This window comes from Aspergillus nidulans, chromosome VII, assembly GCF_000011425.1.
Source record: "Aspergillus nidulans FGSC A4 chromosome VII".
NCBI classification, from domain to species: Eukaryota; Fungi; Ascomycota; class Eurotiomycetes; order Eurotiales; family Aspergillaceae; genus Aspergillus; species Aspergillus nidulans.
The window spans coordinates 1,309,413-1,335,107 of NC_066263.1; the positions used below are offsets into that span (position 1 = coordinate 1,309,413).

A 25,695-nucleotide genomic window follows, 5' to 3' on the forward strand; every position below is an offset into this window, starting at 1 on the left:
GCTGAACCAGTTTCGATTGCTTCAGTTCCTCAGAGGCTCCCATGCCTCAGATGCTTCCATCCGATGCTTCCAACTACAGAAGCGTCTACATAATGAGCTTCAGTGAATATATTATTTCGTGCAGCGAGGCAAATAGTTGATATGATAGAAAGTGTTCGTAAACAGAGACCCAGAAAAGTCGAAAGAAGCTACAAGCGTGCATACGGAAAGTACCTACTTAGGATCCAACATAGGCGCAGCGCTATTGAAGGGGACTTAGTGGTCATCAATACTTTCCATCCGCTAAACGGAATATGGTATGCAATGCTTGTCGTCTTGAACGCATGCTCTCTTAGTAATCAGAAGAGCCCATGTAGTTAGTCTTTTCATAGTACACCGCGATCCGGCTTCTGCCCAAATGTACGGAGATAGTAGCTGGCTGTTTCAACCTCAGTAGCATCAACCAGAACCAGCTAGCTGTTAAGGGTGAATGACTCACGTCTGCGACCGACGCGAATACCCAGACTGCAAGACTGTGATGGACCGTGAGCGGGGAGAACTGCAGACGGGATTCCTAAGTCGTCCTTTTGTGCTACTCTTTCTTGGATTCTTCTTGGACTATCAGTTACGACGTTCCGTTTGTTATAGACAACACATTCTGTTTGGATACTTTCTCGGGGCTTTTCATTGCTGCGTTTTGAAGGACGATGTCAGAGGTAGGCTAGGTCGGAATTCAAGGAACTGTGTTTAACAACCTTACTGTGCACATATCTTACATAACTCACTGCCTGACGGTCAAAATTCGGCTAAAATCACAAGCAAGACATGTTCTATAGGTCAGTGAGGAGTCTTGATCGGCACCCTGTAGCTTTGCAGATGTTGTTGTGCTCCGGCTGGAATTGGGACGGAATAGCGGCAGGCTGTTGGGCTTGCTCTTGTGCCCGATCCTCATGGACTTCTACTAATACTTTAGTATCTGTGACTTCAGAAGTAGGCCGAGAATAATCGTGGTCTTTTGGCAATCCAACATTGGCGAGCCGTTTTTTCAGCTGGGTTGCTCCTATCTTGCTGTTAGGATACAGCTGGTATACTACAACACGGTGTGCAAAACAGGGCGTCTCGTCTACTCAGCTGTAGCTAAACCATGGGGATAACGCGTTAGAGGTGAAGAGCCCCGTCGCTGGTGTTCAAGCGAGCTCAGTGAAAAAAAGCTGAGTTCCAGGTAAGTGTGGGTGAGAATACCACCTACCTGGTAAAGCAGGGATGACCACAAAAAACTGGACGAACTAGGCCACAGCTTCAATACTTCAAGGTTGTATTCAATTTGTATTCTCGACAGGGGTGCGCAGTCGATATTCTCGATGAGCGTATCTGCCAGCGAGCAACATCGCGTCGAGAGCCGATTGTGGAGCAGATGGCAAATAAGATCCTATCTGAATTAGAAACATATAACATTCAACTTCCAAATGAGACTGGATACTTACTCTGGATCATCCCTGGCTGGCACCTAGCCTTGATCTCCTCGTGATTACCTTTTCCCATACCAGCACAAAGAGCGGTAGTCTTATATAAAACAATGAAGCTGGTACGTTTGAGCATAAGGGCAATATTCTACTTCTTCAAGCTAAAACGTAGCGCTCTTGAGTTCAACCAAGTGCACATGAGGAGCTTGCAAGATTAAATGTAAGCAAAACTGGATAGAACAGTGCCCGGCGATCTGGTACAAATACACCTGGAAGACACACTGGAAACCAACATGAAAAACACAACACGCAAAAATATGTACAACACACACACAACTAGTTGTCAATGCGTATAAGGCACTGCGTAAGCCAGTGGTTTTGCAAAGCCAAAACAGATAGGCAGCGGCACTGGTAGTGATTGAGTTAACAGTCTAGAGTGCATGGTAAACAATAATGCCTGAAGGACCTACCTCCTGGGATGTCAACTGCAAAATTCAAGCTAGGGATCAAACCTGATTTTTCCAACGAGGTTTGCGAATGGTCACTGGAGGCCTCTCAACCACGCCCCTGTTGAATTTAGATCAGCTACTACCGTCAGTGCATAAGGAGAATCTGTCAAGACTCACAACCTGGCCGGAGAGTTTCCACGTCTGATGTTTGCTAAGCTCCGCTTTGCTTCAACCTTGGGCAGCCGACTTGACTTGAGCTCTGCTACTTCGGCCTTCAGTGAGCGACAACGAGCTCGATGAGCAATGACCACCCACTGCATGCAAATCTCCGCACGTCGAGCCGCTTCATGGGCGTTTGCGAGGGCACCTGTGAGATCATTATACTCTCCCTGGAGATGTTGAAGCTGATTATTGAGCCCGTCGCGTTTCTGTTCCAGATCCGATACACTTGACTGCAGTTGCTCACTTCGTTTTTGCTCCACTTGCACCTCGCTGGTCAAGTGGTGGATCGCGCCAGTCATTGTATCCTGCTGCTGCTTCATTCTCCTGATTTCGTCTTCGTGGTGATGTCGGACGTCTCTGAGGTCGGAAACGTCTCTTGTCAGTGTTTCACACCTGGCTCCGAGCTCTTCGTTTGCGGAACGCAGCCGATTCACTTGTTCAGCTTCTCTTCTAGCCTGGTTCAACTCGGAGCGAAGCTGCAATTTGCTCGCCTTCAAGTATATAATTCTGTTGCTGAGCAGTCTCACTCTATCGTCTTGCTCGTTCAACCTGCGTTCGACGGCGGCTCGCTGGACTTTTTCCTCAGCTAGTTTGTCTCTCACAGAAGCGAGTTCTGAGAGGTTTCTGTCACTGATAGCTCTTTCCTCGGCAATTGAAGCATTGGTCCCCTCTAGCTGCTGTTTTATTTCTCCCAGCTGCTCCCGGATTTCGTTGTTGTCGTTCTCTAACCTCGCCAGGGGACCCATGACAGAATTCCATATTTCCTCTTTCTCAGCATACGCCTTCGTAGTGTCTGAAAGTTGCGTGGCTGTCTCAGCAAGCAGCTTCTCTAGGGTTTTCATCTTCTCAGTGAGCTGCTCCTCTTCAATGACTTTTGCGTCAAGTTCCTGCTTGTATCTGGTGGTAAGATCTTGCGCCTGCTTCAGACCAGACAGCGCTGAGTCTTTTTGTCTTCTAAGTTTTGCATAAAGTATCTCATGTTCTCCTTTCTGTTCAGCTAGTCTCCGCCTCTGTATTTGCTTCATTCTGTCGGTATATTCGTTCAGGAGTGAGGTGATCGTTGGAGCGAAATCATCGCCAGATTCAGTCAGCCGCGTAGACTCTTGCGCAAGAATTTCGTTCTCTTCCGCACTCATGATATGGGGATGCGTTTCCTCTGGCGAGTTCGGGGGAGTGGGAAGCCTGGGGGTTTGGTTCGGCGTCGGAAACTGAGACAATGACGGAGTAGACAGTGTGGATGACATGTTATTGATATTGACCCTGAGGGTTTGTTGATTGTATGAGATGGTAGTCGTTGCGCTTATGGAAGACTGGATCACATCAAACTCGACTCCTGTTGTCATTGCTTTATATGCCGGCCCTGGGATGGGCTGTCTCTTGACAATCGGGCATTTTGACTGTCATGCAGCCTCGTCAAATCGCGTCTCGCCTGACTTTCATGAAAGAGTGAGCAAGCCATATTGCAGGAAGTTATAGAGCATATTCGTGCTCCTATTGAAAGCCTTCTTGTAATATGACACCGGTATTAAAGGGTAGGAATAGATCAATGGACGCCTTTGCTTTTGCTGCCTCAATGAGATGGCCGTCAGGATGTTTGATGCAGCATGGGCGAGGCTGCAAAGGCAGGGTTGATGGGACACTACGGGTACATATCTTGGATATGTAACGAAAAATGGATATAGCCTTGCTGCACGTTCTCCGGTAGATCCCTCTATGCAAGCACCGGACGATGATAGACAGCCAAGATCCAGAGGCGAGATTAGATCCGCCCAGTCGAGAAGTAGCATATAGCGGCGCAGTCAACTGGTCAGATCCAACCACACGCACCGTGCAGGCCTGCATGATATCTCAATTGGTGGCCCTCGATCGCCTTGACGCCACCAACTCCTCAGATGACTCACTACTGGACTTTTGTAAAGCGGGGCTTGCCAGTTGGCGACGGACACCTGTCCTTGTGTCATGTCAATCAGAAGATATGCGTTGATGAGTTCTCTCTTGATGCGAACAGATTATGGTTGCTCCGGATCTTCCATCGCCGAACTCCTCAGCCTCTTCAAGCCTATCGACCCGCAACGGGGCGTAACATCCATCAATAAATGACAGTTCCTGATCGCTCCATCGAGGTATACCGAACCAATCGCGAATCAACAGCGTAAAGGTGATGACGCTCTTTAATTCACGAGACGCAGAAGAAGCAGAAGTCTATGGAAGCATCACTTCGATGCCCCCACGTGTGGCTCCTTATTTCTTACGTTTACTGCGTACTTGTTATTTCTGAAGTCCTTAGGGGCCTCAGATATGGAATTTTCTCCCATGCCAGAACCTTCTGGGCCAGGAAATGTCTGAAACTATCAGCTTCCTCCTCATTCCCCTGTCAAGTACTTATGGAGACCTAGCCCTGCACCGCGCCGGTCATATTCCGCGTCTCTCCACAATCAATCCTGCGTGTCTGCAGGGAGTAGCAAGGGTGCAAGAACCCATGCAGCAAAACGAAGCCCGGAGGAGCCTTGGAGATGAACATTAGGCAAGTAGACAGCACTTTCGCCGCATATAATTGTGTGCATGCTTTATTTGATGGAAGAGTGTCAGAGTTACATATTGTCTGGTTAGACTACGACCCATGTATACCATGAAGCAAATATATGCTGACGTAGTCGACAGAAAGATAAGGGTTGACCGCGGTGGGAATTCCGTCCGGACGGCTGGTGAGAATGGAGGAATAAGTTAAGAATGATTGACGTCTTCCGGGGCTTACCTTGCCTACAGCTCGAGCTGAATGAATTTTTAAGATGAAGAAAGAGCACCTTGACCATCTCCGTCCCGTATACACTATGCGAGCCGGTTGTCGAGAGCGGATTACCCAACTTCAAAGTTGTCGGACGTCCCTGTTCCAGGACCAGAGCCATATCCCCCACCACCCTCCTGATAATGGACACGTAGCGGTTTCGTTGATCCCCATGTCTCACCGCGACTGACATCTACTCCTTCAGCATTCAGACCATACTGGCAATCTTAACATGCCGCTAACGCCCTGCCTTTGGCGTGCGCTATTCGGTCACGACGCGCATCGATGTAGAGTTTAAAATCCGTACCCAGGCGAGGGCTTCAACGTCGGTGATCAGGAAGTATCAGACCGCTTCTTGACAAGGAATTGTGACTTGAGTTGGGTTGGAAGGAGATGCAATGGTCGTGCATACAGAACTTATTATACCGGATACCGTCAGTACTACGTTCTTGGTACCTAGGACGCATGATTGATGCTTGAAGAATGCTGATGATCAAGGAATCATACACTAAATAAATCTCCCCGCGCGGTGTCCCTGGGAGACAGTGGTGTTGAATATTCTGATCCGCGCAAATTGCAGATGCCTATTGTTATTGATAAGGACGGTGCCATGGGGCGCGAAGCGCGCCATCCCTCGGGAGGGCTACGAGGCATTGTGGTCTTTAGGAAGCATCCTAAACACAGATATCGCGCTTGCAGATGGTGTAAGGTGTGTATGGGGTCTCTGTCACCGCGCTCGCAGTTTAGGGACGGCGGTCCCCGTTGCCCCAGGAGAGGGTTGATATTGATACATGTGTGGAAAAGGCATGTCACAACAACGAATAGCTGTATGCTGAGCTATTTGATGGGGCAAATGGTTATAATTCTGGCTAGAGCGTATGCATTTTTTGTATAGACAGTGATAGACTGTCTCTATTATATAAGTACAGTTACATCATGATGACTTTCAGATCGCAGGCCTCTTATGTCCGTAGGAATAAACTCCGATCTCAACTCCGGTTCTTGTATCCACAGTAAGCAGTTTAGTGCAATTGACCAATGCCTTTACGATAGCCATTACCCCCGCATGGTCTGCCACTGACGATCGCTCCCTTGGCGAGTCCTTCGGTATAGTAATTGTTCTACATTTTTCAGTGGCCGGAGCTACAGTGGGCCCTCTACCCTTCCGCCACCAAGGTGATGGAGATCGGTCATCAACTTGCGGTGGTTTCGAGTTCTCATCATCTCACTATACTCTTAGCGTTGCTCTGTGGTGTACCATACCTCGGTAGCCATCGTCCGTCCCGGGCCCACCCCGTCGTCATTATAAAAACGAGCAATGCCCCCCGTAGAGTAATAAGGATTGATTATTGTCAATTGTGCTTAGCCTGAAATCTACTATATAACATTTTCTCCTCAAAATGTCCATGTTCCCTCCAGCTCCGAAACCGCCAACCCTCCTTGGCTACCACCGAGTCCTCTCCCCCTCGGCTGGCGTCAAAGTGTCGCCGCTGTGTCTGGGGGCCATGAACTTCGGTGATGCCTGGTATCCCGCCCTCTATGCATTGAGCAGTTTATTATTGGCGAAAATGAATGCAAGAAGCTTACTGTATTGCATTACAGGAAAGAATACATGGGTGAATGTAACAAGGAGCAGACTTTTGCTCTCCTTGATGCCTTTTACGAAGCTGGCGGGAACTTTATCGACACGTAGGTTCTATCCCTCTTTCGAAGAAAAATCCTCGATCAAACTAACCAGTGAATAGTGCAAACAACTACCAGCAAGAAGAAAGTGAGAAGTGGATCGGCGAGTGGCTGAAGAAGCGCGGTAACCGTGATCAGATGGTGTATGTCCAACACCATTTTCTCCCAGTGGTCTCCCTGATGCTCTATCTCACTGATTTTCGTTCAGCATTGCAACAAAATATACAACCGGGTTCCGCACCTCTCACCGAGCGACCGAGCCTCTTCAATCCAACTTCGTTGGCAACAGCTTCAAGTCCATGCGCGTCTCCGTCGACAACTCCCTCCGCAAGCTTCAGACAGACTACATCGACATCCTCTACCTGCACTGGTGGGACTTTACAACGAGCGTGGAAGAAGTCATGCACGGGCTCAATAGCCTGGTAACTGCCGGAAAAGTGCTCTACCTTGGTGTGAGTGATACACCCGCATGGGTCGTCGTCAAAGCGAACGACTATGCGCGCGCGCACGGCCTCAAGCCTTTCTCGGTCTACCAGGGGAAGTGGAACGCCGCCTACCGCGATATGGAGAGAGAGATTGTCCCCATGTGCCGCGATCAGGGGATGGGGATTGCGCCGTGGGCGCCGCTTGGTGGCGGCAAGTTTAAGAGCGCAGAGGCCCGGAAGGCTGCGAGCAGCGGTGGGAGTAACCGCGGGGCGGAGATGAGCGAGAGCGATATCAGGATCTCAGACGCGCTGGAAAAGATTGCGGAGAGGAAGAAGACCACTTTGCATGCTATCGTGAGCCACCCTTGCCAGTACCCATATCTGTATTCGATCACTGACCAGTGCCCATGCCAGGCCCTCGCATATGTCATGCACAAAACGCCCAACGTCTTCCCCATCGTTGGCCAGCGCAAGATCGAGCACTTGAAGGCCAACATCGAGGCGTTGAGCATTTCACTTTCTGACGCTGACATGGATGAGATTGACGGCGCCACTGAGTTTGATGTCGGATTCCCGATGAGTTTCATCTTCAGGGAGTTCACAGGCAGGAATACGGCTGCGGATGTTTGGCTTACGAAGGCTTCTGCGCTTATTGATGCGCCGCCACAGCCAGGGCCTGTGAGGCACCGCGAGGCTGAGAGATAGGTAAGAGTGCTATGTCTGTGTTGGGCTGCTTGCCGAGAGGCTTCAAGTAGAATGTCCAGATCAATTGTAGCTGCTGGAAATAAGTATTATTATTGGTGACTTGAGTTCTAGCAATGCCAATTTATCATCACTCGGCGTCGAGGTATAGATCTATCGATCCATTCCAGTTTATGTGCTGGCTTCCGGTACCAGCTACATATAAACTAAGTAGTGATGTCACTTGTATCTGAGAGGATTTTCTCGCTCTCTTGTGCTTTTAAGTTGATTATACTCCTTGAGCCATTGGCTTCCACAGTGTCTATATACATCTTACAAATTTCACGCCTGGTTGAGATATTGCTTACCGTAGAATTATGTATCTGGAGATGCAACCTATACAAGGCACCTAGACTGCAGTCACAGGGACGTCCAAATCAGTGCATCTGAGACAAGAGCATCCAGTCATTCGCAAAGTTTCACCTGTCGGCCTACGGGAGCCCATCCAAGCTCCCCACCATGAAACGTTGAAAGATGGGTCCCCTAGCCACATTAAAGCGTCAGCTTCATATCTGAGGTTTTATCTCCGCTGAACGCCGACAGAGGTGTCATCGGTGGCATTCGACTGCCCAGAGATACTCGTATTCGTGATCATACGGTACCAGACCGGCTATATAAATCTAGATTGTGGTCTCAGCAATCATTATCCTATATTCACCGATAACCCTCATAGAAATAAGGCTGTTTGAATGAAAAGAAGTCTTTCACTCTTCACCCACCCCCCAACTCCTCCTCGCGCGGCACCGCTAGCTGGCGCCTCCTGCCGCCATTCGCGTTTCCCCCATTTGCCTGGGCGCCATGACCTTCGGCACCGCGAATAGTGGGACGTACGGGCACTGCAAAAAAGACGACGCATTCGGTATGCTCGACGCCTTCTACAGCAAAGGCGGGAACTTCATCGATACGGCCATCGTCTACTGACAAGGCCAGTCGGAGGAATGGCTTGGCGAGTGGATAAAAGCCCGTCAGAACCGGGACGAGATCGTGCTGGCGGCGAAATACTCGTCACCATGGCAGACGCAGCACTCAAATTGCAGTGAAATATGGGGGTAACAATGTCAAGTCGATGAAGTTGGCGTTAGAGGCGTCATTGAAGCGGTTGAGGACGAACTATGTGGACCTCTATTACGTTCACTGGTGGGATTATTCGACGAGTATACCGGAGCTCATGCACGCCTTGAATGATATTGTCAGCTCGGGCAAGGCTTTGTAGGGCATATCGGATACCCCAGCCTGGGTTGTCTCCAAGGCGAACGAGTACGCGAGGCAGAAAGGACCGCGGCAATTCGTGGTGTACCAGGGGATGTGGAATGCGACGATGCGCGACTTTGAGCGCGATATCATCCCCATGTGCCGAGAGGAAGGAATGGGTCTCTGCCCTTATGGAGTCCTTAACCAAGGCCGCTTCCAGACAGAAGAGGGTTTCCGGAGCGTGAAAAACACAACGAGGGGCGGAATTTAATTGCGACCTCGCAACGTGACAAAGATGTCTCGCGGGCCCTTGAGAAGATCGCGAAGAGAAAAAAGGTTGACCTTCTCCATGTTGCCTTGGGATATGTCATGGACAAGGCGCCTTATGTGTTTCCTATTGTCGATGCCAGGAAAGTGTCGCATATTAAGGACAGCATTGCGGGAACTTCGTCACGCTGACCGACAAGGAGATTGCAAAGATTGAGTCTGTGTACGAGTTCGACTTTGGATTCTTCATTCTTTCCTCAGTGGGACCTTGTTTGATGGGTCTAAGTCGAGGGGCGCAGACCAGCCGGGCGATTGCTGGATGATAAAGCAATTGGGCAACTTTGACTGGGTTGAGAAACCGAAGGCGATCCGGCCAAAGCAGTAAACGACTATATGGGGAGGGGGCGTCAGCGGCAGAGTACGAAGCTCATGAGAGTTCTTCGATGCTGAGGCCTGGCATAAACGTGCATCATTCATCCCGTGCACATCTTTGGAGGGCGTGCAGAGCGATTGGGTTCGGAGTCTATGACCAATTGTGTATCTTTTTAGATAGTACTAGAAGAACTCGCTGAAGAGCTAAAGTATAATGGTTTGCAGGTCCAGGGCATCTAGCGACTAAGTGGTCGCTGATAGGATGTTGTTCTATACTTCACACATTATTCACTTCTCTATGCTGGAGTCTCATATACGTGAACCCCCTTTTTCTTTTTCTTTTTTTTTTTTTTTTCCAAATTTGCCAAGGTATTACCATTGCATCACCCATAGTTGCTACTTCATTCAATCCATGATTCTAATTTCCATCCCTCACAAAATGAAACCCATCACCTGTTTACCCTACAGCGTTGGCCCAGTCACCATTGCACGAGCCTACGCAGGGAAAGTGCCTCTTTTTGCCGTCATCGGCATTTAGCGATAGAGGCCAAATGCAGGGTTAACCTGAGTTACTCATAACCTTTGAGCTTTTACTCCGAAGATGGCGATATAGAAAAGACGGAGCACGTAGTCTTGGTAGAGGTATACGAGAAAATAATCACCGCCCAGACCTTTAAACTTGGTATCCATAGTCCTGCTTGCGCGCTGAAGCTCCCTATCAACACGCGTCTGCTACTCAGCCTCCCACACCACGCAGAGCTCCTTGTCTTCGGAATGTGTGATTGTCTACTTCACCACAAAAGACGTTATTACCGTGGGCGGATCAACGGCATGGCGCTACCTAAACAAGGAAGTTAAAAAGTTGATACTGTGAGTTCGTGAAGCTGCTGGGAAGGGGTGCGACGACAAGACTCCACATTGTGTTTAGACCGGGCCATACCAGTATGTTGCAATCGTTAGATTCGAATCAACTTAAAGCCATAAATAGTGCTAAAATCACAATCAGATCTTCCACCTAACAACAAATACAGCACTGCCAGAGCCCATTACAATAAGCTAGTGTTGGTCCAAACACTCATCATCCTTAATCACCACTACTCTAATCTTGGTCGGGTAAACCACCACGCCAGCGGCGTAGATAAGGGTATGGGCGCTTATTCCACAATCATGGATGATTTTCCACGCAGCATCCCCGACCTGCTTGGATTTGACCTCCGCATGTCTATCTTCATTCTGCACAGATAAGTATACCAGGGTCAACTTTTCTGATCTGCCAGAATAAGAGAACAACAGTGTGGGAACGTACGTCGTTGCACCAGTAAACGGCGGCATTGCTGTTGCAGACAACGCGCTCGCAGGTACCGGGCTGAAGGTTGCTGATCTGGTCATTTTTGAGGGAATAGAGGCCGTCGAAGAGGTCATTCTGTACGATCTGGTAGTCTTCCGGGTAGCAGCCGACGGTGAGCTGTGGGAGGCAGTAGTTAGGGATTCGGTCCCAATTAGTATGCCGGGAAGTTGTAGAGAGCGTACAGAGGAAGACACTGCGATGCAGATTGCCAGGATGGCCAGAGTCAAGGGACTAAACATGTTGTTTTGTCTGAGACTAATGTGAGAATGACGGGCGAGGCGGATGGGTGTTGAAGTGGTTAGTGCGAGGAGGATAATTTAGAGGAAAAACTTCCTGAACAAATAGAGATGGAGAGGGGAGGGTATGAGGTGAGACTCTAGACAAGTGACACAGTCATGCCCTCAAAAAGATTGCGTTAAGAAATTCACTTCCTTGGAATGTGCTATTATAAGCTCGTCGGGTGCACCCTGTGTTAATCACTCACGGTGAGTCTGCCATGCAGATTTCGCCCACACCCAGCAGATTCCCCAGCGCAATCTTGAGTCGAGTCGCTTCTTATCAAGTTACGGGATAGGACGGCTACTCAAGTTAAACATAAAGAAGGCTCCCTATGTTTCCTTAACAGCAAGAGTGGGCCTTGGGCGCGGACCAACCAGATTGGCTCCCAGAATAGTTGAGCAAGAGCACGAAAGATTTGCCATAGATCAATGGGGCTAGTCTTCAAAGAGAGTGCTCTCTGTCAGTTTTGCAAAGGAAGGTCAGCCTCGTTAACTGGCCGCATTTCCGTTTAGGCTACCTCATGACACAAGTAGAGGAAGCAGTGAATTGGTAAGAACATACCAAATAATAATTACGATTGAAAGCAACGAAAGTACCCCAAACTAAAACACTCTGATTTAGTTGAGAAGGCGCCTTGTAATGGTCTCACTTCAAAAGCACCGATTCTAGGGCGACTTGCTGGATTGAGCACAGTATTCTTCACTGGCTAAGCACGACGAAAGCATGTCAGGCAGAGTCATACGGTCAGCAGCTACCCCTACTTCAGAAGGTTTTATTCTATACATGAAACCGAAGAGAAGCCAGGGCCGCTCGCTGGATGCAATTTCTGTCCACCCAGGGCTCGGGTGCCCTTCGAGTCGTCTGGATATCACCGATTCTAATACAGAACAAGAAGCCTAGAACAGCAGGCAGCTCAGATACGTCGACGCAGGAGAGACGGTCAGAGGTGGCTTCATCAGTTGTTCAAGGACGGTGAGAAAGAAAGGATGTTTGTTTAGCCCTTTTGCTGGACCCAGAAGTCTCCGCCTTGAAACAATTATCTTGAAAGGGCAACTCTCCAGACACGCCATCACGCAAACCGCCTCTTAGTCTATTGGAAGCCTGATTTGTCCAGACTCGGCCAGCATCCATTCAGGAAGCTCAGCTGAAGCGTAGCTCAACTCTGACACCTCTGACACGACTCGAGCAAGCCAATTCCGAATTAAGCAAGTATATCTATATATTTTGACCACTGAATACGACATTTAGCATCCAGCTTATCCATAAGCTTTTCTCAGAATTCCACTTTCCCTCTCAAGAACCAAACCGGGAGTAACGAAGAGATGAACGAGCGAGACCAGCTTCTGAAACATTCCAGTGAGCAACACACACACACACACACTTGACCCTGGAAACTCAATCGCTAGTGATACCGGCGATTTGCGCGAAAACTGGGCAAGGGGTGGTAGTTGACCCTAAGAGGAGCTGGAGCCGTTGATGGTATGGCGTGACGGTATAGTCGAAAGTGTTGACCTCACAACGCAGATCGAAATTGCAAGACATGCTATCTTTAAAGCAAGGCACAGGGTTCGCCGCTGAAGACGCGTTCGAGTAGGGCATATATTGAACGTGACTCCTGCCGATCTCGGAGGTGATGGGAGCATAAAGTGGTATATAGCCTTCTTAGAGTGTTTCTTACCCCGCATTCCGAATAACCGCGGTTGCTTTCCCGCTGCGGGGATAGTGGCCTACTCTTAGATTTCCTCCATCGTCTTCGGTGAAGAGGAAAAGTGCTTGCTATCAGCGTTGAACTGCGTTTTCTGTACTACTGCTGTGCAGGAACAGCAAAAGAATGCTCGCCGCGCAATTCGCCCGAACTCCAGGCCGCCGAGTCATGACAAAGCTCTCCTCGCAAAATCCTATTCTTCGCCCTGCATCCTTCCTCATCAATCAACATAACAGCACTCGAAAACGTGCCATGTCCTCCCAGCCTTCAGCAACTCGCACGCGCGCCCTGGTAGACTGGGCAAGCGCCTTGCAGTTCACCGACCTACCACCCGCCGTCATTGCCCGCACAAAAGACTTTTTCGTGGATACTTTAGCCTGCGCCGTCGCAGGTCGCGAGCACATCGCCGTAAAATCCATGCTCGAGTACTCCAAGATAATGGGCCCAGCCGATGGAAAGTGCGAGCTTATCGGCTTTCCGGATGTCAAGACAACCCCGGCCTTTGCGGCGCTGGTGAACGGGGGCGCGGCGCACGTTGTTGAGCAGGATGATTTACATAATAGTAGTATGATGCACCCGGTGGGTTACCTTCTGGCTGAGTAGATACTTGAATGTATATTGATCGCGGAGCCCAGGCGACGATCATCTATCCCACCGCACTAGCCGTAGCGCAGGATGTCGGCGCCACTGGTAGGGACTTCATCACTGCCTGTGTGGTGGGATACGAATTCGCCTGTCGGGCAGGTGAGTACCTCGGCAAAGCCCACTACGAGGTACGTATACGCCTTATCTTCCTTTCAGTTCCTTCGCCATTAACAACTGAGTGCTAGAAATTCCACACAACAGCGACAACAGGCGTGCTGGGCGCCGCTGCAACAACCGCCTACCTCCTCCGTCTGGACAGCGATCAATTTCTCTCCTCCATCGGCACCGCTGGAACCCAAGCAGCCGGGCTCTGGCAGTTCCTCCTTGATGCAACGCATTCAAAACAAGTACATACCGCGCAAGCCTGTGCGGCCGGTGTATTCTCCGCCTACACTTCCGCGTCCGGACTTCTAGGGACATCCGATATCCTCGAGGGCGAAAGAGGAATGGGCGCTACACTGGGGAATCTAACCACCACCCCTGAAGCAATCGACAGGGATCTCGGACGGAAATGGTCTGTGTTAGAGAGCAGCTTCAAATGGCACGCTTCTTGTCGCCACACACATCCGAGCGCCGATGCACTGATTGCGCTCATGCACGACGAGAACGTCAAATATACCGATATCGAATCCGTCACAGCATACACGTATAAAGCGGCGCTGGACGTGCTTGGACTTAGCGGGGAGGGAAAGACGGTGCACCAGAGTAAATTCAGTATGGGTTTCGTGTTGGCAGTCGCGGCGAAGAAAGGCACGGCGGGATTGACTGATTTTACGGAGGAGGCGCTGAAAGATCCTGAACTTCGGGAGCTGCAGGGCCGGGTGAAAATGGTACTTGACGAGGAGATCGACGCTGCGTTTCCGGAGAAATGGCTGGGGCGTGTTGTGGTGCAGACGAAGGACGGGAGGACGTTGAGTAGGACAGTGGACGTTGTGAAGGGGGATCCCGGGTGGACGTTGACAAGGTACGTAGCCTCTTATACTACCTTTTGAGGCGAGGGTTCCTAACATTTGGCAGGGAGGAGATCGAGTCAAAGGCTTTGGCGCTGGCGGAGTATGGACGTGTGAAGGATCTGAATGCGTTCAAGGATGCGATTCAGAGAATATGGAGACTCGAGGAGCAGGATAAGATAAACCGATTCTCCTTTTCGTGAGATTGCTCAGAACGAATCCATCTCCAGCTATGTATCGGCCACTGTACACAACGGCCTCGCTTTTCCCAGGACCTGGCTCAGACCGTTTTAGTAATCCGTATTCTGCCAAAAAACGTGCTCAGAGGGAGGCTCCCGCTGCTAACTTTATAGTTGAAAGTGATTTGAGTGTTTTGGCCAATTTTCTCAATTTGCGCGATTCGATAATGCGTCATTCAAGGGGGGGGGTCTGTCAGGACCTTTCTAGGGCAACATCGAGCACGTGCGGTGGGCATCATCTTATATATCAAAGAAGGAGGGATAGCATGCGGTGTTAAGCTCATCCCAAACTCCACTGATTCTCGACTCATGATTTACCATCAAGGGCCGACCCGTCTCGGTCTTTAATCGGATGTGAATAGCTCAGTTCAAGATCTTCACTTTTCATACAGCCATTATTCTCGTACGGCTCTCCCACCGAAGATGAATTAGTGTCGCCGAGCAATAAAAGCAACGAACACCCTTTCTCTATCCCCGGCATGGCCCATGCCCATCGCGTGAGGCTTCCCGTAATGTCCCATGAGCTGAGCAGGGCGCCTTATGAACTTTCAGGGAGTACGGGATGCCTGACGGTAACCCTAGGTCCATGGCCTGCGGCTTCCCTGCCAGACAAACACGCGGTGCTAGCTCTCGCAAGCGTCGCTGCAGGGAAAGCGACGAACTTCCATGTGACTGGTCAATAGCTTCTTAACGAGGTTATGAAGTATGAGTGCTGATCGCACTACGGCTCTGTACGCAGGGGTGATGGTGACAGAACGTCGTATCTACCGCGATCCATGACCGTCTGAGATCTCAGCTTGTCTTGTCCATGGCAAGTTGTACGGCTTGCGATAGGCCGATGACGAGTGCCCGATGTGTAACGGGTTACGTACTCACAGTCTGCTGACGAGCCGCTCAGTCGCCAGCAGAGAGGCTTAGACGGAGCCGAAGGATGCCCCACGCCTTAGCCCCGGGGAGACGCTTGGCTCTTTGGGAGTGCTTCAAGGACGTTGCCCCCTGCCTGATAACTCCACTCGTGACTCCCAAGCTCAAAGCTTTGACGCTCTACGAGTGGTAGAGCATAATAAACTGGCTGGTCGGTTTATCCAGCAAGCCCCTTACTACGACCATCGCCCACCCTCATGGCCATCTGCGAAGATGGCGATTTGCCATTGGCTAGCATTACGAAAGACGATCGACAGCCCGCTGGCCTAAAACTCGCGGTGGCCTGACTAGGGTATTATTTAGGGCCAGCGACGTGCCCACTGCCCAGCGCCCAGTGGTGCGTCTGTAGGTACACTCGAGCTCCCCCAAGCCGCTCCCGCTGCAGTAAGATGGCTATTGCGCCTCTTTCTTCCTTGGTCGCACGCTAGCAGACCGCACACGTCATCCCTTGTATTGTCATTGGGGTTCTCGGAGAATTATTCTTTTATTTTTTTATTTTTTTCTTCTTCCCTATTTTTTTGGTTGGGTACAATACTGCCTAGACTACGGTCAACATCTGGGGTCGATCCTGAGGAAGGACACAGCCATGAAATTGTCAGGGATCGTCATCGTGCGCCAATCACGTCCAGGCCTTTCAGGCCAGCCTATGCCCTATAGAGCATAAGGAGTACAGTCCGAATGCCGAAATTCGCCTAAAAGTTCTCACAGAGCCTCTAGCGCCAATGCTAGGCGCCTCGCTAGCAGCGAGCTCGAGATCCCCATCCTCCTTCCTCAATCTGGTTACCTTCCGTGCCCTGGCGCCTTAGCAGGCGCACTTGATTTTGCAACAGCACAGCCAGGGATGGGCCAAGGAGGGGAGTCCGGGGCTGCGCTTCTAGCGCGCGAATACGAAGTACTTGAGAGCACCGTTTCCCTGTTGATCCATCCTGTCCGACTTTTTTCTCTTGCGGGACAGCCGTCGGACTCGGGCTGACAGGATGTTATTACCTCGACATTTCCGGCGACTAGTCGCCGTTGCGATCATGCTCACAATCCTCATCAACTGGCATCTACTGCGGAAGACACATGGACCGGCTGTGGCTGATGCGCGGGCGCAATATCCACGGATCGCAAAGTACATAGAGGGTGGGAAGGGGAGCGGCGGTGGTGAGTCCTCTGTCGGATCTCTTGTTTCTCTTGAGAAGCAGCGTGGCTGACCTACTCTCATGCAATAGCCTGGCATCTCCCGTCAACATGGACTGAAACCCCGAACACGCCCGTCAACGATGTCGTCGCAGCGGCGCAACTGGCTCTAAACCGCTCGAGCAACGACCCTTCCGGCCACCTTCCGCACTCCAACATCCCCCGGATCATCCATCAAACATGGAGAGATACCAGGTTCGAGAAATGGCGACCAAAGTACCAGGCGAGCGTGGAGAAATGGCTGCGCGTGGTCGAAGAGGAGGATATCCCGTACCTATTTTGGGATGATGCCGGAGTCGCTCAATTCATGCGAACCTTTGAGCCGAATCTTGAGGCGGAATTCTACGGCCTGCCGAGTCCGGTTGAGCGCTCGGATGTATTTCGCGTGCTGGTTTGCAAGTGGATCGGTGGTGTTGTAAGCCCTCCAGCTCTCTTTGCCTTTTTTCTCTGACTTGCTGACAAGCTGCATCTGTAGTACGTTGACATGGACACCGAGCCCATCCGGTCGCCTACTGAATGGATCATGCCCACCGACCTAATTCCCTGGACCGACCAGAAGACAAGCAAACTTTATCACTCTACGCAAGCTGTCAACGCCATCGTCGGCATCGAAGCAGACACAAACCCTGACACTGACACCTACTGGCGCATGGGCTACTTCTTCCCCATCCAACTCACCCAGTGGGCATTCGCATTCGCGCCGCACCACCCCGTCCTACAAATCTTCATCGACCGGCTTCACGAGACCATCCGACTCGTCACAAGGGATCAGCAGCTGCTGCCCGAATCCGAGCAGAGCGGCCGCGGCCTGGACTGGGTCGACCCTGTGAACCTGACCGGCCCGATTGCATTCACCGACAGTGTGCGCACGTATCTGGGCCGGAAGGCTGATCTGCGTTGGAACGCGCTCACCGGACTGCATGACGACGGTAAGACAAAGCTGGTCGAGGACGTGCTTGTCCTTCCGATCACCGGCTTCAGCCCTGGCAGCGCGCGCTTCCGTAATATGGGCTCGAAGCCTGTCACTGATCCCTCGGCACGACTCTACCATCACGCCGAAGGGTTCGTGGCGGCATTGGAGTCTGAGAGTCGAGATGGGCAAGTTTTGCCGCACAGCGTTTGGGCTCTGTAAAGACTGGTCGAAGGTGTCGAATGGGGACGGTTGGATTTTCTGATGCGATGTGATATGCGCTTTTACGACCTCTATACCCTTGATGTTTGTTTATATTAGGACGATATTTAATCATGTATAGACGCTCGATGCACGAATGAATAGAATGACTTCTACCTGCAGCTCCAGGTCGTGAGCCTTTGCTCAAACTTTCAAGAGCCGGAGGCGCCAGTCGGGACACCTGCCGCAAGCTCCTTGACTCTTCCAGGCTTATGATGGACGAGGCTATAAACGGCCCCCATGTAGCATCGCTACGCGCCAGCAGCTATACGCAACCGCTGGTGCGACTAACCAGTATGTAGAAAGTTGCTGCCTTCATGGGAGCGGCACATGGCTTACTGTAAGGCTCCAACAGCGCACATTGGCTGGTCTGGACTCTGATGGGAACTCAAGGCATGGTCATATTCCCAATTTAAGCTTACAGTACGTAGAAACCTTGCTCGTATCAGCTAACCAATACTGAGCAAATCTTATGGATCTGTCTCGACCGGGCCCTGGTACTCGGTAACTGGGAGCTAAGCTCAGCACAATGACGAAATTTGATCCACCTGTTTGCCAGATACCGGCCGCGTCCCAAGAAGAAATATCAAGCCAGCAGAGCGACTGCTGGGGCTGTTGCTAAGCTAGTCCACTGGTCCCATTCAAGGGAAAGCCGTGGGAATCAGGCAACGGTGCGAGTACTCGACGCTTTCCAACAACGCCTGACTGAACGGACGGAATTTTTGTTGCCAACTGGTTGTGATGGCATGGGATAGAGTCTGTCAACTTGTCTGGTTTGGTTACCAGAAAGACATCCAACAGCCCCTCACAATCGTGCCATCTCATCTGTCTTACAGATTCCCAATCCAACGAAGCTTGGTATTTCGGTAGAGAGCTCCCAACGACGGATACACTTTGCAAGGCACTCTGCTCTTCCGTCCTGCGACACATCTGTTCCTTGATTCCTCCCCTATGTTCACTTTCATCGTTGACTTGAGCCATGCATGAGTTCTAGGTACATGCCTCAGGGTAAACTCAGCAGAGGTTGCATTAGAGTATTCCTTCCGTAACATTCCCAATCCCGCACTCGACACTATCCTACCATGCACAGTACTTTACCTAGGAGCTGTTCTACTACATAGATGTCAGAGCCCGGGCTGTGTGAGAATGCTGGGACCAACAGACCACTGCAAATGAGAGCACATCCTGCTTTCAAAGAGAACGGGCAAAGTATGCTCAGCGGGACCCTCAGCAGGCTCGTCGTGGGCTCCTTGTCGACCCAATCAACAAGCGAAAATCAATACGGAATGCCATAGTTCATCATAGTTCATCATAGTCCATAATAACTTGATTGACTCTCATGAGCGTGTCGGATTTGCAGCTCCAAACGTTTTTAGGTCATCCCTTATAACCGCATAAGTAAATGTATCCAGCACCACACCTCCCTTCTCAACAGCGCATCTCCTCCGCGCCTCAAACACAAATCCAGCCTTCTCGAGAACTCTCTTACTCCCTTCATTCCCATCAAAAACTTCTGCATCAAGTCTCACCACATGCGCAAACTCATCCCGGCTAAAGATCCACCGCACAAACTCCTCCACTGCTTCAGTGGCAATCCCCCTTCCCCAGTACTCTTCGCCCACCCAGTACCCGAGCTCCATAGAGCAGTGCTGGATGTCCGTACGTGGCTTGAGACCTATAGCGCCGATAACGGTGTTGGTTGATTCAAGGCAAATGCAGAAGTCGTGCGTGGGGCTCTGGGACATAGTGAATGTTATCCAACTGCTTGCGTCCGAGTGTTTGTATGGAGATGGGAACGCGTTGCGCATGTATTGTGCAATTTTAGGGTTGTTAGCATGGCGCGCGAGGGATTGGATATCGGAAGTGGTAGGGGTGAAAGGGCGGATGAGAGTGTGAGATTTAGGCAGGCGGACAATGGTCGGCGGTATTGAGGTCGATGTTGGGGTCGCCATCCTTGGGGTATATTTGATTCTGCGAAATCTGGGATCAGGAGGAATACGGAGTCAGGAAAATGAGATGAGATCGGGCTTGTAGAGTATTTTGGCCAACTTGAGTCATATTCCAGTGGCCTAGCCTGGCCTGGCCTAGTCTGCTCGTGGGGATTGGACAGGTTCGCATGAAGACAGGGACCCCGGTTGGTCTAACCAGGGTAAGCAAGGTAATGTCTGATTGGAGTTTTATGGTGTAACCCTGTCTAATTCAGAATTGATAGACACGAAGATGCAGAGCAAGGGTAGACCGAGGCTCGATTTTCCGTGCCATGAAGTGTATCAGTAGAGGCGAGAAAGGGCTAATACGTTATGTTCGAAATCAATGGACTTTATTATAACAAGGCTGAGAATATATATCATGAACGTCCTATTGCATTACATTCTAAGTGTCCCCCTAACTCAGACTGGCTGTCTTTCATAATCCGCCCATTACTGGACTCGACATCACCAACTGCAGGATCTTCAACCTCACCTTCTTGCTCAAGGGTATCTCCTGCGTCCAAACTTGGCCGCTTCTTCCCCTTAGCTTTTTTGAACCCCGGGCTTGGATTCGGACTCGGATGTGGAACGAGAAACGTGAAACGAGCAGCACCATCTTGTTGAAGTCGAGTATAAATGCAAACTATGATAAGTGTCATATCAAGAATCCATAGAAGCCTGGGAGAGGCTAGATCAGGTAATCGGCCTCCGGGCCCAATCCAGCTACTCCCTAACCTCAGTGGTATGACCCAGAGAAAAACACGCGGGTCGGATATCCATTGCCACGCGGAGACTGTGTGACTGATCAGAGAGACGATAAACATCAGAAAGGATATTCCAAAGATACTGCGGCTGGTGGTGCTCTGGATTATGCGCCGGATTGTTGTAGATGAAATGCTCATTCGACAGGCGTATTTGAGCTCGTCGGCGCGTGTTGGCTCTGCCCATCTTTTCCATCCTGCTCGCAGGCAGGCCTGGCAGGCGCGTGCGTCTTCCTGACTCTCCGCGCATTGAGAATCGCCGCATCTGAAGTACTCGTTGATTGAGGCCTGGAACAAATCTAGTCGATCTGTCCAGAAGTCCTTGAGTCTGCCGCTGCGGTCGTAAGGCTCCAGATCTTTCAGCTCTCCCTTGCCTTTGCCTTGCAGCCACTCAGACCAAAAGTCAAGCACCTCAACTCCAACATCCTTTGAGCCCCAGAAGTATTCAGTGTGTCCGGTACCACAGTGGCACTGCACATCACACTTGAAGTTCTGCAGCTCTTTTTGCGCCAGACGTTCGAGGCGCATGGGGGCCAGGATAATCCCGGCAGGTCGTTGGATAGAGCGCCATGAAGGGCGACATTTGAGTTTATGGGATTTCATTCGCTGGGGGATTTGCGTAGATGAGCCCAGCTTGAATGTGGGGTCTTGGTTCAGATCGTCGTAGAGAATGTATGCGTGTCCCATTTCGGCTTTGTAGGAGTTTCTCATTACCTTTTCCATATCGTAAAATATCTCTTGTATCGTGCGGCGCTTGGGGGTAAACGACGGCGGTGGTGACGGCGATGGTGGTGACGGTGGCGGTGATCTCGCTGATTCTGAAGAATGTGCATCGTCTGCCGTAGATTTCTCTGGCAGCATCGGCTGTCGCCCGTCGGTCTCTTGGTGATGGTCTTCTTTTCCCCCTGAGTGCTCGTTGTCCTCATTGCTTGGTTCATTTGGAACCCCCCTAACAGCCTCCTTCGTTTCCCTAGGCGATATCTCACCACAAGCCTTCTGAATAAGCTCTGCAAATTTAGGCGACCGGTTCAGCCGAGCAAACTCCTTAGTTATTCGATTATACGGGATAGCCCTTTGGCTTTGAGAGGCATGCTTGTGGGCGCGCCTGACCAGCTTGCTCGCACAAGGCGAGGGTGTTTCCGGAAGAACATATTCGAGGAGCTCGCTTGTCCCTGCCAATGGAGACGGCGTGGTAGAAACTACAGTCGACGTTCCTGAAAGTGATTCCCTTGACGAAGTTGGGGTGGAGATATGATCGGCTGCTGATGCCATTATGTTTTGACTATTGGAGAGAAGGATTGTGGCCACAAGACAACGCCACTGGCCATCTTACAACCTTAATATGCTAAGAAATCCCCATACGGCGCAGCAAGGCACAGAGCGAGAATATGGTGCCTGGCGAGGCAGTGCGGAATCCCTGTCTGTACCCCTGTTCGCGTTTAGCGCTAGGACTGGGCCCAAGTCGAAGCCTTACGCTGAAATGCTTGCTCGTCCAACCATCTCGAGACTAGTTGCATGGCGCCACAGAGCGTGCAGTAGTGCTAGCATTGGGTGCGTGAGCTAAGGCATGGAGCAGGTCCGTTTCTGTTTATGGGTGTGGCTTAGGGCTCTTATCAAGATCGCTGTTTGATTTTGATTACAGCCGCCAGCCACACTGATTACAGCTGCGATACAGTAATCCAGAGCACTGACACACCATCAGTTTGGATAATAATAAGGATTAATAGCATGACGACATCTGTCTCCAAGAAAATATCACGTAACGCAGTAGAACAGGTGGGCGGTATCCGAATAAGTACAGTTTGCGCAGCAGACACTAAGCCTCTAGTGAGTATTCTTAGGCTTACGCAATTGATCGTGCAGTGGCTGGAACAGGTCTAGCCCGATTTGGGTTCGATGTTGATTCCTCAATATTCGGTCTTATGGGGTAGTGAGATGCTTGACATCGTCTTGAGCTCCGCTATGCCCTGTGGATAGCAGAGGAACTAGATGGCTCAGGTCTGCTACTTTAAGCAAAGGGCTACTTGATGTCCCAATTGAAGGACTGGAATCTTTGTATTGGCCAGCATTGATCGAGTCTCGACAGTGCTACCCTGGTAGGGTGGCATAGAGCCCTGATTCAGGGTTCAGGAAGACGTCGAGGAAGTACTACACACAGGACCCATTCTCAAGAAAAGTCCAGTACATACATAAAACAAAACCTATCTTTGGTAGTATGAGTTGAACCGTTTCAGCTCTTCAAAGTAGACCTCCCCAATGATTAGATTTTGTAACGAACATATTAGACGCTGAATGGGAACTGTCAGAGAAAACCGCCCATATCTACGTCATGAACACCTTTCTACGATCAACTACCCAGCATGCTAACCAAGCAGCAAGGCATCTCTCAAATCACTTAGCCGACCTTCACCAGCCCTAGAGCGCCCCGCTGCAGATTCACCGTCATTCCCAGCACAGCATCTGCGCTAAACTTATCCAGACCAGCCTTGAGCTCGGCCTTCTTGATCCGATCACAGGTCTGCTCACCGTACTGGTCTTCCACATCGGGCGTTTCACCGTCAATTGCTCCATTGACCTTGCGAATAACCTGCATGCAAAAGCCTACTGACTGAGCGACCTCTTCTCTCGTCAACCTCGTACCTCCAACTTCAACGGTTCCCTGGATGACTGGAGAGAATCAGTCGGCCGAAACTCACATATGGAGAGGTAAGTGGCTACTCACTAGGCCGGAAGAAACTGAATGCCCGATCGAAAGTCTTCTCGTCATACTCATTTAGCACAGGCCGCTCTTGCCCACGGATCTGCGCATACGCACTTGTAACAACTAGCAAAAACCTCGTGTAAGTCTCGCGGATCTTCTGGCTGTGCCATCCGGCAGCAATATCCTCATCACAGTCCCCCCTGAGCACAGCACAGATACTCGCTGCAGCGGATAGAGCGCCCGTAAGCGCAAGATGCACGCCAGACGAAAACAGTGGGTCAATGAAGCACCCAGCGTCTCCGACAATCCGAATATAAGGAGCAGCATAAGTCGAAGCGCTGTAGGACCAATCCGTTGCGGATTTGACTTCGGAAACGAGAGTCGCTTTTGAGAGTAAATCTGAAATTCCTGGGGCGTATTTTATGTGCTCGATGAGAAAGCCACGAGTGCTCGGATTCGTCATGGCCTTTTTCTTAGTCGTAAAACTACTCTGCTCCATCACGATTCCGACAGAGGTGGTTCCATTGTGGAGAGGAATGAACCAGGCCCAGCCGCTCCCATCTTTGAAGTTGTCAGTTGGACTCAACCCAGACCTGATGAAGAAAGCTGCAGAATCTTCTTACCTTCAAGGCGAGGAAAGAAAGGACCTCCCACAGCAGGTGTTCCTTCTCCGTAGCTTCCCGCATTCTCAAAATACCCCCAGATAGCTAGGTTCTTCAGACCCTTGTTGAATTTCCGGTTCTTCATGTACTTTGTGCTGATTAGACCGGCCCGACCGCTCGCGTCGATCAAGTACTTGAATCTGATCGTCCCGGTTGTCTTGTCCTTGCGGCTCCATGCCGCAGAAACTGGACGGCCCAGGTTTGTTGCCTGATTGGAAGTAAAGCCCGAACCACGGGGACCGTTCAGACCGAAGGGGTTCTGGAACTCAATACTCTCAACCTTTGTTTGGTCGTAGACTCTAGCGCCGCAGGTTTTGGCGTGTTCAAAGAGTAGCTGGTCGGATTCAGAGCGGATGACGTTCCAGGCGTGGCCGCCAAATGCGAGGAAGTTGGTGTCTGGGCGGTTCAGCTGGGCCTATTCGTGTAAAGTCAGGATAAGCTTACATGCCGCAGGCTTGCTGTTGTAGCTGAATGAAGCTCCGTTCTAGAGTCAGTTAGAAACGAGAGCTTCGATGCTGTCTGCTTGTATTGCAAGTTTACCTTATGTCTGAACCCGTGAGCCTCAAACTTGTCGTATGCATCGATGAATTGCAGGAACTCTCGCATGGACGGCAGCAGGCTCTCTCCAATATGATATCTATGTCTCTCAATCCTGACCTGACCTTGAACCTGGGGTAAGTACTCACCTAGGGAACGTATCCGCTTCAAGCAGGATCGTCGATATACCCTCTCGTGCCAACACCGACGCGGCATATGAGCCGCCTGGTCCGCCGCCAACAACCAGCACGGTGCACTCAGTTGGGATATCCATCGTTGTCGAAACAGTTGAATAACTTTTCACGAGTGGACAATAATGGTGGGGACGCATTTAAGGTGCTTGCTACTTGAGATGGAGAGAAAAATGCAGCAAGGGGGGCGTACTTTTGATCCCGGCAAGCAGACTGCTGTATCACATTCGGAACTTCTAGCCAAACACCAGTATATGGATAGTACTGGCTTCGGTAAAGATGTAGGATTCATGCAGCATGCCTTTGCCATCTCACAAACCATTGCGCAGTGGATAGTTCTGGCCTTGTTTATGTCTGCATGATAAGGCACATGATCTGGAAGTGGGAGACATAGAGGTGTACAGAAACTTGCAACCCGTCTGACAGTCATCAGGTCTCATGAATGGACTTGTAGATCCATGGCAGCAAGGTTGATATTGTAGTTCGGCTTCGTTGATCCAGGTTGGCCCCATTTCTATGTATCTGCTATCGGTGGAGCCGAAGCTAAGCCTCGGAATAATGGAGACATGTTACACTACTTGACAAGTATGTACTTGTGCTCTGTACTAGCCATACACAGCCTGTTCATAGAAGCTAGGATCTGTTTGCAGTGATCGGCACTGATAGCCCGGGCTTTTCAACCTGGAGTCTGCTTCAACCTGCTAATGGCTCTCCCCCGCGCAATTTCGGAGCTGAACTCTATTATAGGGCAAGGCGACAAAAATAAGGCCAAGTATTTTCATCAATCACTTTATTGATTCTTTCATGCTAGGCAAGCTTCTTCATAATTTCCAGTACTACGCTTGTACTTCAC

At 50.5% G+C, this 25,695-nt stretch overlaps 9 protein-coding genes across 9 annotated transcripts, besides 1 other annotated feature; 4 read left to right on the top strand and 5 right to left on the bottom strand.

Annotated features, from left to right (window-relative positions):
• Positions 1–25,695: part of a sequence feature (contig 1.26 403..389371(1)) that runs on past both edges of the window.
• Positions 366–3,357, bottom strand: ANIA_01615 (uncharacterized protein; the record flags this gene model as incomplete). The annotated part of the gene is made up of 8 exons (XM_654127.1): positions 366–418; positions 479–597; positions 765–785; positions 841–1,069; positions 1,464–1,511; positions 1,777–1,873; positions 1,955–2,009; positions 2,069–3,357. The coding sequence occupies 8 exons, from the start codon at positions 3,355–3,357 to the stop codon at positions 366–368; spliced, it is 1,911 nt and encodes a 636-aa protein (XP_659219.1).
• Positions 6,258–7,839, top strand: ANIA_01616 (aldo/keto reductase). The gene is made up of 4 exons (XM_654128.2): positions 6,258–6,423; positions 6,501–6,587; positions 6,644–6,724; positions 6,790–7,839. Exons 1-4 carry the CDS (start codon positions 6,299–6,301, stop codon positions 7,709–7,711), a joined length of 1,215 nt encoding a protein of 404 aa, XP_659220.1. The 5' UTR covers positions 6,258–6,298; the 3' UTR covers positions 7,712–7,839.
• On the top strand, positions 8,546–9,209 carry ANIA_01617 (uncharacterized protein; the record flags this gene model as incomplete). Its single annotated transcript, XM_654129.1, has 2 exons — positions 8,546–8,659; positions 8,961–9,209. 2 exons carry the CDS (start codon positions 8,546–8,548, stop codon positions 9,207–9,209), a joined length of 363 nt encoding a protein of 120 aa, XP_659221.1.
• Positions 10,634–11,164, bottom strand: ANIA_01618 (uncharacterized protein; the record flags this gene model as incomplete). Its single annotated transcript, XM_654130.1, has 3 exons — positions 10,634–10,810; positions 10,884–11,042; positions 11,108–11,164. 3 exons carry the CDS (start codon positions 11,162–11,164, stop codon positions 10,634–10,636), a joined length of 393 nt encoding a protein of 130 aa, XP_659222.1.
• ANIA_01619 (protein mcdA) lies at positions 12,989–14,707 on the top strand (the record flags this gene model as incomplete). The annotated part of the gene is made up of 4 exons (XM_654131.2): positions 12,989–13,488; positions 13,545–13,682; positions 13,740–14,518; positions 14,572–14,707. Exons 1-4 carry the CDS (start codon positions 13,036–13,038, stop codon positions 14,705–14,707), a joined length of 1,506 nt encoding a protein of 501 aa, XP_659223.1. The 5' UTR covers positions 12,989–13,035.
• On the top strand, positions 16,690–17,981 carry ANIA_01620 (glycosyltransferase family 32 protein; the record flags this gene model as incomplete). Its single annotated transcript, XM_654132.1, has 3 exons — positions 16,690–16,813; positions 16,882–17,264; positions 17,325–17,981. 3 exons carry the CDS (start codon positions 16,690–16,692, stop codon positions 17,979–17,981), a joined length of 1,164 nt encoding a protein of 387 aa, XP_659224.1.
• ANIA_01621 (protein ngn8) lies at positions 19,358–19,972 on the bottom strand (the record flags this gene model as incomplete). Its single annotated transcript, XM_654133.1, has 1 exon — positions 19,358–19,972. The coding sequence occupies one exon, from the start codon at positions 19,970–19,972 to the stop codon at positions 19,358–19,360; it is 615 nt and encodes a 204-aa protein (XP_659225.1).
• Positions 20,368–22,023, bottom strand: ANIA_01622 (GIY-YIG nuclease family protein; the record flags this gene model as incomplete). Its single annotated transcript, XM_654134.1, has 1 exon — positions 20,368–22,023. One exon carries the CDS (start codon positions 22,021–22,023, stop codon positions 20,368–20,370), a length of 1,656 nt encoding a protein of 551 aa, XP_659226.1.
• On the bottom strand, positions 23,147–24,925 carry ANIA_01623 (NAD(P)/FAD-dependent oxidoreductase; the record flags this gene model as incomplete). Its single annotated transcript, XM_654135.1, has 5 exons — positions 23,147–23,418; positions 23,474–24,013; positions 24,076–24,529; positions 24,559–24,598; positions 24,801–24,925. The coding sequence occupies 5 exons, from the start codon at positions 24,923–24,925 to the stop codon at positions 23,147–23,149; spliced, it is 1,431 nt and encodes a 476-aa protein (XP_659227.1).

Excerpts from the sequence above, each read along its gene's own strand:
- ANIA_01616 (XM_654128.2), top strand. The coding sequence starts at position 6,299 with ATGTCCATGTTCCCTCCAGCTCCGAAACCGCCAACCCTCCTTGGCTAC. Across the intron at positions 6,424-6,500 it reads ATGAACTTCGGTGATGCCTG|GAAAGAATACATGGGTGAAT; the intron begins GTATCCCGCCCT and ends ATTGCATTACAG. Across the intron at positions 6,588-6,643 it reads GGCGGGAACTTTATCGACAC|TGCAAACAACTACCAGCAAG; the intron begins GTAGGTTCTATC and ends ACCAGTGAATAG.